The sequence below is a fragment of the Apteryx mantelli genome, chromosome 1 (assembly GCF_036417845.1).
Source record: "Apteryx mantelli isolate bAptMan1 chromosome 1, bAptMan1.hap1, whole genome shotgun sequence".
Classification (NCBI taxonomy): domain Eukaryota; kingdom Metazoa; phylum Chordata; class Aves; order Apterygiformes; family Apterygidae; genus Apteryx; species Apteryx mantelli.
The window spans coordinates 169,909,368-169,922,423 of NC_089978.1; the positions used below are offsets into that span (position 1 = coordinate 169,909,368).

The 13,056-nt window shown below is 34.9% G+C and overlaps 1 protein-coding gene across 3 annotated transcripts in view; it reads right to left on the bottom strand.

Annotated features, from left to right (window-relative positions):
• Window positions 1-757: 757 nt before the first annotated feature.
• Window positions 758-13,056, bottom strand: part of APAF1 (apoptotic peptidase activating factor 1) — a 36,613-nt gene continuing 24,314 nt past the window's right edge. For all 3 annotated transcript variants that reach the window (XM_067312081.1, XM_067312090.1, XM_067312074.1), the window contains 8 exons: window positions 12,698-12,817; window positions 9,848-9,973; window positions 9,356-9,481; window positions 7,142-7,261; window positions 6,682-6,807; window positions 5,723-5,848; window positions 4,757-4,903; window positions 758-2,414 (listed from right to left, as the gene is read on the bottom strand). In XM_067312081.1, coding sequence (XP_067168182.1) covers window positions 2,271-2,414; window positions 4,757-4,903; window positions 5,723-5,848; window positions 6,682-6,807; window positions 7,142-7,261; window positions 9,356-9,481; window positions 9,848-9,973; window positions 12,698-12,817 — 1,035 coding nt within the window. In that variant the 3' untranslated portion in view covers window positions 758-2,270. The remainder of the gene's footprint in view (window positions 2,415-4,756; window positions 4,904-5,722; window positions 5,849-6,681; window positions 6,808-7,141; window positions 7,262-9,355; window positions 9,482-9,847; window positions 9,974-12,697; window positions 12,818-13,056) is intronic.

Sequence of the window (13,056 nt, forward strand, 5' to 3'; positions counted from 1 at the left end):
TGCTGCTGTGTTGTCACTCTTGCAGAATAGTATAATTTTACCCTTAATTTCTTCAAGCTTCTGTGCTATTTCCTACTCACTTCAAGATTGAAATCTTCTATGCACTCCACTCTTTGAAATTTCACTTTCTTCACTAAACCACAATCAGGTTTTCCTATCATCAGAGTCTCAATAGCATTGTCAGAAAAGACAACTTCCTGCTCTGACTCCTTATGTGAAGTTTTTATCCTCTTTTTGTCTATTTGGGCCTCTAAATTCTGACCAACATTGTCCTGTGCAAACAGGACAGCACAGACTATGCAGTGAAAGGACATGGTGGCTGAGAGGACTTCCTTGGTCCTTGAATCTTCAACTATTCAGGATGGTGATGAGGGCTGTACAAGCTAGACAGAGTAGAAGCAACTTTATCCTGAACGCTTCGGGAGATGCCCCAAGATTTCAGTTTTCCTTTGTGGCTTGCCACGTGACTCACTCCAAAGAGCTTGAGTGTCTCATTGATGGAGGAAAACAGAGTCCTTCATGCTGTTTTCCCTCCATCTTCATATTTAATACTATTGCTTACTCAAAGTATTTTTGATGTACATTGAAAAGCAGCATTACATTTAGAGTGGCAGCACACAGACCATCTTTTACTCTTCTCTGCACATATTACTTAGGGCAAAAAAAGAGGTAGCACTTCCCCTTCCTCCCACCTTGATAAAAGAACAAAACAAAACAATAAAATTAAAAAAAACACACAAACACGCAAGAATTGAGATTGATTCATAACGTAGGCCAACATTGCCCGGATTATCTTTATTGAATGTTGTACATCCACACACTTAGAATACAAAACGTTTCAAGTTTTTTTTCTGTTAAATTTCTTCTCTTTATATGTCTGCCAGCAGTACTGTAATTATACTGACCCGTATTCAAAAGTACCTTAAAAACAGTGGAATTAAAAGTTTAAAAAGGGGAAGAAACTGCTGATTGTCAAAAAACAGGAAAACATTAAGAATATTAAATCTTACGAAATTCACACACGAAAATAATCACTAAAAGTGAGAACTTTATTTTTCATTATGAATTGATAGACACTTGCTAATGTACTTTTTACAATCACGTATTTAGATGAAGTGTTCTATTGCCAACTGCAAAATATGAAAATCATGATATTAATGCTTGTGCAGTTACTCATAGTAGTTGAGAGGCAATTAACTAAAACAAGGCTTACTAGACGCCTAAGAAAAATTGTTACTTAATTATTCACAAAAGATATGTTAAGTATAATTAATAGAAAATGTCAAAAGATTCTACCCTATACTGAATCTATAAATAGATTTAAAAAAGAAAAAAGAAAAAAGAAAAAAGAATCACATATCAGGCAAGAGACCTCTGTGCAGAGAATCCCATGTAAACAAAGCTGATCAAAATAAAATACCTCCCTGGTATAAACTGAATGCTAATCCTAAAAGAAAAACAACTAAAAATTCACACCTTTCTATATTTTTCAGCATAAACCTTTTAAAACATTTTCTACCTCAGTTTACTAGGTTATCTCTATTAGCCCTCTGACTGCAAATGTGGCACAATCTCTCCCACTTCAATTCCAACAACCTTTCAGGTTTCGCCTTGAGAAAACGAGACTGAAAAGGTTCCTCTTAGTAAGCACGGCTCATAGGTGTTACAACGCACTTTGTCTCCACAAGGGTAGAAACGTGATGGTTCTTACTGCAAGTGGAAAGTACTGCTGCTGCTAACAGAACAGCTACTTGATTTCTGGTTTTGAACTTAAAGCACCAAGATAGCTAGAGTTCCATTTTTCAAATGAAGGATGTCCCTGTTTCTTTCCGTTCTGTATTACATGAAAAGCCTCACAACACAGTTAAAAAAAAAAAAAAAAAAAGTCGTTTTCATGGCTACAGAACGTTTAGCCATCAGCCTCAGTATAAAATAGAATTTCCATCTTTATACTCCTATTATTTCTCCACTGCTGTTTATTAGCTTCACCCAATTTGAATAAATCTTAATATAATTTCCTTACAATGTTGGAAGCAACATACTTAAGATGCAAATCAAGACTTAAGTATTGATAATAATGCTTATCAAAAACAAGATTAAATGCAAATTCATTTGAGAAAACATACATAAATATACATGAAAACATCATGAATACAATATTGAAATATAATTCACAGCTTAATGACCGCCAGAAAAATAATCAGCAGAATTTTGTTTCCAGCTCAAAAATTGAGCAAGCTACATGATCTCTGCAATGTTTAACACATTAATCACATCTTTTGTAACACATAAAGAATACCAAGATTATCAACAGTCACATAAACTTTGAAGTTAGGGGACACGTGTATTGACTTGAGGTTTGTTCCATTTGTGTAGAAGGTTTGTAAGGATTCTCCAGTAGTTACATTCCACCACTATAAAATATAATACACTTTCAGTTAGTTAAAATAAGGTTAGAATAAATTATATAAACAGGCCTAGCATGGTAAGTCCAATTGACTGCTTTCCCCAAAGAAGTAGAATTAAAGGAGAAAAATACAAGCAATCTTAAACAGAAAAGGTTTAGAAAAGGACAAATTACTAGAGGTGCAAGACTTTCAGACGAAAAGAAAATTGAACAACTTCTGTCTTTCTGAAGTTAAAGTAAACATGCAAAATATTAAATATAGCAGTAAGATCAAATTCAGGCACTGTCCTATATCCCTGTCAGAAAATATGACCAAAAGAAGTGAATTGTAACACATCTAAAAGTTAAAAGATGATGTATTTTTATATAATCCAATGAATGCATGAAACTCATTGCCAGACAATATAATTGAAACTAAAAGGTTAGCTGGATTCACAAAAGGATTAATCGTTTTCACAGTTGAAACCATTTACAGTTATGTTAATGGCAGAGACTTTTTTTTTTAAATTAGGTTATAAATGTTATTTTTTAAGACTATAGCATAATCGCTAATAACAGCTACATAGGAAAACCTTCTACCACCAGTTTATTCCATAACTGTACACTTATTTCACTTTTCTTATATTACTCTCACAAAAACTACGGACCACATGAAGCAAATGCAATTCAACACAGAGCTGTTACTTTGTCGTAGTCAATATTCCAAAAAGAAGTCCGACATCTATTCTTGCAACATTTGACTGCAGCAGCAAAGTATTGAAATAGACTAAGTTTAGTTTAGATCATCTATAAAAGCACATGATATATTACTACTTTTAAGTTTACTCATCTCATGAAATATGTAACATAACAGTTGTGTGCATAATGCGGTTCTGTAACTACACACGACTATAGCATTCTGATTAAAAACACCTTTCCCAAAATGCCTGTTATTCAACGGAGACCCAGAAAATCAGTATCTTAATCAGCTCTTGAACTGCTGTTGATAGGAAAAAAGATCAGGTGCTGAGCCAGTGGGTACCACTCACACAGCAAGCTCAACAGTACGTAGCAGAATGCACCTCATCTACGAATAAGATGACTCATTTGTCATTTTTAGCCTGAAGAAGAAAAGGCTGGGGAGGATCTAACTGCTGTCTTCAAGTGCCAAAAAGAGGGTTGGAGATGAGAGTCAGGCTCTTCTCTCAGAGCCCAGAGAGGCCCCTGCTGGAGACACTTAAAACTTGACTGGGCAAGGCCCTGAGCAACCCAATTTAACATTAGCCCTGCTTTGAGCAAGTGGATAGATTTCTTGAGTCCCAGAGGTTCATAACAATCTAAAGCCTTATCTGACTCGTTGAAACATCACAACATCATACTTTGTAACCATAAGACAAAACCGGAAGGAAGCTGGAAACAAGAAGCATGTAGTGTTAATACTAAATGAATGCAAGAAAATTATGTATTTTCAGTGCTAAATTAGAAAATTCAACACTCCTTGTTAAACGATTACTAATTGACTTGAAAGAATTAATCTGGTAGCATGTCCAAGGGCTCAACCATTGACCAGCAATTAACAAGTCTCCAGCAGTTTGCAAGACACAACTGTCAGTTCCACCCCCCAAAATTTCTACTAAAGGGTATAGATATTGCATGAGGAAAACAATAATCATATTTAAATTCATGAGAAATTTACAGTTATGAGGAACTAACTCACAGACTGAAAGTCAGACCACCTTTTTCCCTTCCCAAAAACATATGCCCAGGAGATGTCTGAACCAATGAAAGACTAATGAAAAAGACTGAGTTCCTCAGTTTCAGCATGCCTTTTTCCAAAGAATATTTATAGAATGACCCTTAGGGCAGAATATTCCCAGTTGCAGTTTCTTCCAAATCTCTATTTAGGAAAAAATTAAAAACTCAGTATCTTAAAAAAGAAAAAAATCTGCCAAATAGAGCATTTTTCTGCTCATTATAAAGAACATGATTGCTGCTGAAATTGAGTGGATTTTAAGGCAGATAGAAATGATTGTGATCTTTAATATTAAAAGATGTTAATGAAAGATTTTCCTAACAAAAATCTGAAGCCCATAACTGCATCTTGAGCTTTGTGAGCAACAGCACACATGGAACTCAAAAGCAAACTCCATCTTAGGAATTTGAAGGCTGCTTAAAATACATTTTCAGAGGGCTTTCATATTTAAGAAAAAAGTGAAATTTGCAAGACAGTTGGGAAAATGGAGCAGTCCTGTGCTAAGTAGAAAATTTCACATTTGTTTCTTTGAAGTCATTTACATTTCCCTCTCAAATTATCCAAGTATTGCCTTTTAATTATGTATGTTACAACATTTTGTTATTTTTAAGGTTTACCTTAAGATAGCCTCCAGATGACACAAGCACCTTACTGTCAGGAGAAAACGAGAGGTCTGTTACCCAACCACCATGTGTTGGTTCCCCTTCATCTACGGTAACTGGGGAGCAGAAGTGAAGTAATTCTCCTGTTAAGGTGTACCAAATCTAAGAAAGAGAAAAGGTTGTATATATAAGTAAACTTAACAGAAATAAAAAGATCTACTGAGGAAAGCCAAAATGTGTTTTTCCATATTAAAGAAAAAACCTTTGTAAATAAGCATTCTACCTGAAGCGACAAAATAATTCATAAAAGGTACTCTGCTCTTACAACTGTAACATCTACAGAAGATTTAATTACACACACGATTCACTGGAGAATTAGCAGTAAATAATGTGAATCATGGTTACTCAGAATTCATGGAACATAAACCCATCAATATGGTTACAAACTACTGCTGCCCTGTATTCATGCAGCAAAGTATCAGGGGAGAAAATGAGTAGATTAGTGGGGACTTACACTACATTTCCTTTTCTTTATATTCATTACATAAACCTTTTTTCCCAAAAAAATAGATTTAAAGTATTTTAAGAAACTATAGTTTCTCAACAGATAATCCAAAATCCCACACACCAAAACCAGGGAAAATAAGACAAGTTCAAAAACCCATGGTTATCCAAGGTTATGCCTTCACGCATTTATTTTGCGCAGTTCTTTTAGATTTTTGAGGTACTTCTATTCCAGTCATACCATCATACTATTTTTTTTTTTAAAGCAGCTCTTGCTTTACTATCTTTTCCAAATGTCCTTTACGTCTGTGGTAAGCCTACTTCCCAGGCACAGCTACATCATGTTAATTCCCTCCCAATGATATTCACTACACTGCTAATGAATTAGACATACAGAACACAAACTACTAGAATTCTTCAGTCTGTGAACTGATTACCAATTGAATTATCAAGTAAAGTGTAAGGTTAAAGCAGTACCCTTATTTCTCCTTTGTCATCTCCAGTGGCTAATAATTTGTTATTAGAAGAGAAAGTACAGCATCGCACACAGGCTTCATGACCATTCAGCTCATGAAGAACAGATGAACTTTCAAAACTCCATATCTAAATGGGAAACATTACAGAAGAGTGAAAAAGATAACTGACACTTCAAAAACAATTAAGTTTTCATCCATTCTTTCTAAGAAGGCATTAGTATTCAAATGTATAGCACACTTCATGTGTGTGTACACACACACACACACAAGTATACACCTGTGTGTGACTGTGTGCATGCACGTGTTTTACTGTAGCTTGTATGTTTTTTCCTTTTATTATCTGAATCACACAAGAATGCATTTGCTACAAATTACTGAACCAAGCGCAAATATACTTTTGAGGGGAAAAAATTCTGATGCAATTTTTATGTAATTTGATGCAACTGATTCATTTAGAAGAAAATTCATGAAATTGTTCACTGAAAGAGGATTCATCAATTAATTCATAATTATTTTTAAAAACGCTAATAAGACACGCCCAGAGTATTAAACAGTTCACTACTTTCACTCTGTTTCTGAACAGGAATAATACCAGAAACTAGGAACAAGACTTTCACTGAAATTTTCAGAAAATTTTTTTAACTTAGGTTTCCAAATTAGAACATTAGGATATTAATAAAATTAATACAAAGAACACAAGTAAATGTTCTGTATGGACTACTTGAGCATTAAATGTGCATTTCATTTGTACATAAGTCACCAGGACAGCCTTGAGGTATATTCAAAATCAATTCTGACCATCTCTAACAGCATTAGAAACATGTTCACAAATACAGGAAATTTAATATTAGAAATACATCAGGATAATTTGGGTAATCACTGGTTACCTCCTAATAAAAAGATATAGCACAAATTTCAGGACAAAGCATCATGTTTACACTTGTACACAAAGTAACCAACCTTTGCAGTTTTGTCAGCAGAAGCAGATGAAAACTTACTACCATCAGGTGAAACAGCACAGGAGAGAACAGTATCTCCATGGCAAGCAAAATCTTTTTCTGCTTTTCCAGTTATGATATTCCACACCTAAAAGATATATGGGAAAAAACAGGTTACTTTTGTAACACTGCAGAAAGGTTAAACAACTGCATCTTACATATACAAGATAAAGTTCATCTACAAGGTCCAAATACAATCTACATTTCGATATACTTATTGGCATAGCTAAGATACAAGAATTTCCACCTTAAAAGCAATACAAAATGATAAATTTGAGTTTTAAAAGTTTCTGCAGCTTACACTTAAGGATCAATTCAACCAAATGTGTATCAACATAATGTGCAAGACCTACCAAATGGTAAAAAAAGAAAGATTAATTAAAATATATTTGTGATTTGCCAATACAAAGCCTTTTATTTACCTTAACTGTTCCATCGAATGACCAAGAAAGAAGTTTTGAATTTTCCAGAAGTCTAAAATCCTTGACTGCTTCCTTGTGCCCTCTTAGAAACACACATTCTTTCAACTGCCAACTCCATACCTATTTAAAAAGATGGAATATTTAAAAAAAAAATTATGATGGATATAACTTAAGAAGAATGAATTAACTGACCCATGGGAATGATATAAAAATTCTTAGGTAGGTTGCAGCTCATTAAAAGGTACTACATTTTACGTGCATACTGTAGTATTTAATAGCCAACCTACAGGAGAGTTTGTTTTAATTCACTAATCATTGCAAAGTGTGAAAGGTAAAACTCTTTCCGTATAATAGGCATAGAATCTGATTTCTAAAGTGAATTAAATGTTTAAATCTCATTGATAATTTCAAAAGAAAAAAAAAGTCGTTTGCTAGGCACCTCAGATGTTCTGGGCTTAAATTTTTCTGATTATTACAACAAATACCCTTATGTCTTCTGGCAGACTTCATACTTTCTATACTTCGTTTAGCTTTCCTTTATATTTCTAAAATATATTTTTAATGAAATGTCATTTTGATTTGTGTTTTTATAATTTCAGTGTAACTGTTCACTGAAAATTCAAATGTCTTTGTATTTACAGAAGCTATTAGACTTCAAGAAGAGAGATGATTTAATAGGTTTCCAAATCAATACGTTTTCTGCATCAAAGAACAAACTGTAACTAGAGGTGTTCCCGCGAAAATCCTCAAGGCTTAACTGAAGCACTATCCACTAGGGGGGGCTGAGGACCGAGAAAAAAGTTACCCATGTATCTAGACCTGAAGGAGGGATCCAAAAGCCAATAAACCAGTGGGCTGTAACTATAGTATCTAATCGACCACAGTGAAGGCACTCAAGCTAGCTTCAAATCTACAAGTTCAATGTAAAGGCACAACAAAACACTAACATCAGAACTAGCTGCGGCATAGGTTATGCGCACATTAGTAAGTAGGCAGAACAATGAAGCTGGAACAGGTTTGCTGAGCAAATGGTGCTGAGGAGCACCATCCACATGCTTTGGAGGTTTTGTTTCAAACTAGCTTACGTTTGGCTGTGTGGACTGAACCTCCATTAGTGGTTGAAGCACAGGCTCTCGTTTAGTTAGGAGTCTTGTCTGCATGCCTACAACTGCTCTGCAGTGCAGACTAAGGCACAGTAAGCATAAATAACAAGGACATTCTCTTCAAAAGTACATTCTTGATCTGAGCTAAAATGCTAATATAGACACACCAGAACTTCTCTGGAGCCAGTCAACTCTGCTGAGAGGCAGAACTTATTAATTTGATACTACATTAGTGAAGCTATTCTCTTTCTAGCTAGTATCTATATTCAGTACTGTACTAGGATGGACACACCAGCCTGTTCAGAGGCCAGTTGTTGTTGTTTTTTAACCTCATTGCTTTCAGCAGTGTAAACCAGCCCAAGGACACCGTGTCAGATCCCAAACCCTTCTCTTATGATGTCAGGAGAACTGCTGAGCTATCTTGTTTGAACATTAATTTTTCTTTTCACCCACCTCAAGGAGTTGGTGGTTTTCTATCATTCACAGCATTAAAAATAGAAATTGTGTAAGATTCATTATTACCTAAGTACAAATAGAAGCTACAGTTTCTACAGTTCCTTGCTCCCATCTAGCGCTCTAACTTGCTGCTTCTTGGTTTTGCTCATCCAGAGAAGAAGCACTGTTACTTCTCTCCCTTCACTCTATTTAAAAAATATAGTTTTTTAGATGTATTGATAAGATGTTCCTATCATCACCATAACAAATCTGTAAGAAAAAAAAAAAATCCCTAAATCTCCACATACCCACTGACAACAAACATATATTTTTTCATGTAATGAAATTAATATTTTAGAATTTGCAATTTCTAAACTATCAGACTACAGGTTAAAATTACTTATTCATCACATATATTTCATTTGTTATTCCATGGTGACAAATAGATGGCTTGCTAGAGCATCATTTGCAAGTTAAATCAGCAGTCCAAGCCAAATTAAAGTAGCAAGAGAACCAAAAATGCCAAGCTACACTACTGAAATGTAAAGAGGCAAAATGGGCAGGATGAAGATGGAACCAAACAAAACACAGCAGTCATTTATTGAGCTTACATTATCTATTGTATTAAAAAAAAAATCATAATTTACAATATAATGATTTTAAATATCTCCCAAACCTGTATTACTGAATCATGAGCACTTGAAATGAGAGTCTGACAGTCAGAGGTAAATTGACAATGCTGCACAGATGTCCTGTATGCCTCCAAGGTTTTCAAAACTTTCCCATCCGACAACTGTAGTATCTTTACAATGAAGAATGCAATAATTAACTTATTTTATACACTTGAGGAAATGGAAAAAGAAGAACATGCAATTTTTTTTTTAAAATAACAAAAGATTGTAAATCCATGATTCTTGATCAGTGGGTTGGAAAAACAAAAACATAAGCTATTAGCTTAGCCCTTGGTAAAATGAAATGCGGAACTACATGATTAGCAGTACCTCTAAATCACTGTCATTTGGGCATTATTCATAAATGTAAAAACTTTAAAGTACTATACTAAAGAATGTCATTGTAGGAAGCCATTCAAATAACATTTCTTCTTTAATAGTAGCACTGAGAAATGTATTTCCCTACTGTTTTTTAAACCAAATTTAGGATTTAATACCTTTATTGTTCCATTCTCCTGTCCAAATGCTGCAAATTTAAGATCTTCGCTTAAGCAACAGCAGCAAATAAGGGATTCCTGAGCTTCTGTCTGCATAATAATGCTGTCTGTATTTCCATTAATAAGCTGCAACACAAGGACAAGGATTAGGGTAATATCATAATTTAAAATTGAAACCTAAACACAACTACAATATAGCGCTCAAAATGTTGAAAAGAACAGTGTGCCAGTTTTCCCACTCTGAATGATCTATATCAATTACTTTTGTAAATCAACGCTTTAGAGGTCAATGTAATTATCACCTCTGTAGAATGTGCTCTGAACAATACAAGTTTGCAGAAGAAAACATCTGAATAACAGAAGGCTTTTTAAAGCTTATTTAAGCATTGAAAACAATCACTCAACATACTATTTCCTAATTTCAGACAAAATTCTAAAAGCCATATAGTTAGCTCCAAGCTTAAATTTACTCTGCCAAATTTTACAGCTCATGACAAATGGGGCATAAAATACTTTAAGAGTCTCCTCTAAGCATGACTTTAAACTCATTAGCACACACAAGACAAGTCTCAACCCAGTATCACTCTCAAATCACCTCTCCAGGGGAGAAGCAACAACAACAACCCCCCCCCCCAAACCTTTAGAACATAATGATTTACCAAAACGTTTAAATTTAAAAAGATACCAGTGTGAAGTGGTTAAAAACAAACATGCTGCACTCCTCATCAAAAGGTGACTAGTGCCCTGACTCAGAGAGAACACACATAACGAATGGCAAAAAAATCAGAGATGCAAGAAGAAGCACTTTTTAAGAGACATAACAGTAGAGATTTCCTGTTAAATTACAGTACAAATTTCTAACTGCAATTTGTCTTTTCAGTCAATTTCTCACTTATGGGTGAAAATCAATTTTCTTGCTATGACAGGCTTCTTTGGTGACTGCACCTCTGCAGAATTCAGAATATTGTATTTAGGGCAGACAAATATAACGACCATCTTTCTCCTAGAAAACATGCAACTAAAGCTATAATAGAAACATACTAAATCATAAATAAATAGATAGATAAAAATACATAAACAAACAGATCAGGTCTACTAATTTAAATGAGTGATGGACTAAACCGTCACATGATAGTCCACCAAATAGCTCTGGAAATGCTTTACAGATTTTACAATTAGCAGAAACATTTTTATTTTTCCCTCCTCCGAAGAAAAAGACAGAAAAAAAAAGAAAAAAAAATCATGGTTCAGATCAACAGGAAGGATAAAAAGTAGCATCTACCCTATATCCATTCATTTGTGGGGAGCAGCTTAACTCCATTCACTGTGGCTTGTTCCCTCTCTTCACTGCAGCAGATACAGCTTTTCTTTTCTCACATAGTCTTTGAAATGTTCACATAAATTTTAATTTCAACATTCACTGCTTTCTGTGGGTTCTAATAAAAAAAATCCTTTTATTGCCAAAGCTTCACTGGAGCCTCTTGAGCTATTTCCACCCCACTCCACATTCATATTCTCCACTATTCAAAATACCAAAGTTCAGGGATCATTTTACTTAAATTTGTTTTCCAAGTTTTTTAGGTACAGTAAGAAATAACTAACTTGTCGGCAGAACAAATAAAAGAGGAAGTACAGAAAATAGTCAGGAAGAGATAAACAGGAAGCACATGTAAACAAAAAAGTTTCTGGAAAGAAAGGTCTCATTCTATTAGCTGCCTAGGAAATGCTAAGAATGCCTAAAACAACAAGAAATACTGGCACTGGCCATGCGGATTAGCCAGGATTACATAGCTGACGTTAATCTCTGGCCAAGACAAGTGAAAGGATGTAACCCTACACAAACAGATTATCTGCACAGTGTCTCTCAGAGCAGGGCAGCAGAATCTATTCCAGCGCTCTCCTACCTACACATTCCGCAATAAGACTTCCCTGGATTCAAGAAAAATAAGGATTTGTTCCTAGTCAGCCACTGCTTTTGGCTAAATGCTTGAAATAGCTACCCCATAGCCAAAAGTCTTGAAGTATGGTGCTGCCCATCTGGTGGGCTGTTTAACACACAACCAGTTTGCATAAGCAGCATTCTACAACAACAAATATGTTTCTGCTTTTAAACCGTTACAGTCAAGTGGAAGTATAAACTGAGTGAGCTTTATTGCCTTCACTTCAAAGAAAATCCCATCAATCTGGGGATTATTTGACATATTAGGGTATCCTGCTTAAAAAATAATAATAATTAAAAAATGTGTACATTTGCAATCATGGATTGGCAAAAAATATTTTGGATGCTGGTGCATTTAGTAGTTTATGGGGAGGGGAGGAAGAAAGAGTAATAACAGTGTATCCACTACTAATGCTTTCTTTAGGACATAAAAAGACCCATGTTCTCCTATGGCTATGGGTAGACCCAGGCTCACACCTTTCATTCCCCCAATTTGAGATCATTCCTTTGGCTATTACACAGTAGTAGTCTGACGCATTCAGTACACACGTGCTGTGTAGCGCTTGGTCTGTGTGTGCTGTACATTCTGCTGGACACATCTAAGCACATTTACAGGGCCCACAGCCTCCCCAGTCCTCAAGAAGAAACAGTTTTGCCCCTCCACATCCAAGTTCAATTCCTTCACCAGTCTGGAAACTTTCCCTCAAAACTTCTTTTTTTTCTTAGGCAGAGTTCCTAGCTGTAGACATAAAAACGTTATCATCCATTAAGTCAGCTGCTAGAGATTCAACTGTTGAAAATCATGAACAAGCAGTTCTTTCAGTGTTGTCCCTGTTTCAGTACTTCTTCTTAACTACTGCAATTTGCAGATAACATGCAAAAGCATCATTAAAGTGAGAAATTTAACTTACTTGTAAATGCTGCTGATTGTAAATTGCTAAAATCATCACTTCACCATTGTGGAATACAACATCAAGTTCACTTTTTAGTACAGCATCAGAAGACTTGCACACCTTGTTTGTCTCCCAAATCTGTTGAAAAAAAAAAAAACAACCCAGTATTTCATAGGTTTTAACAAAAGATCAGATATAAAACTTGCTGAATAAGAATACATAGAAAACTATCTTAAACATTCACATGTAAATATATCTAATAACGAAAGTTGTGAATATTATCTGCTAGCTTACAAAATGATCTTCAAAAAACTTGACAATTCCTTATTTAGATGAACTCTAAATCAAAACAGACTCTAAAAATGAGCTGGCATCTT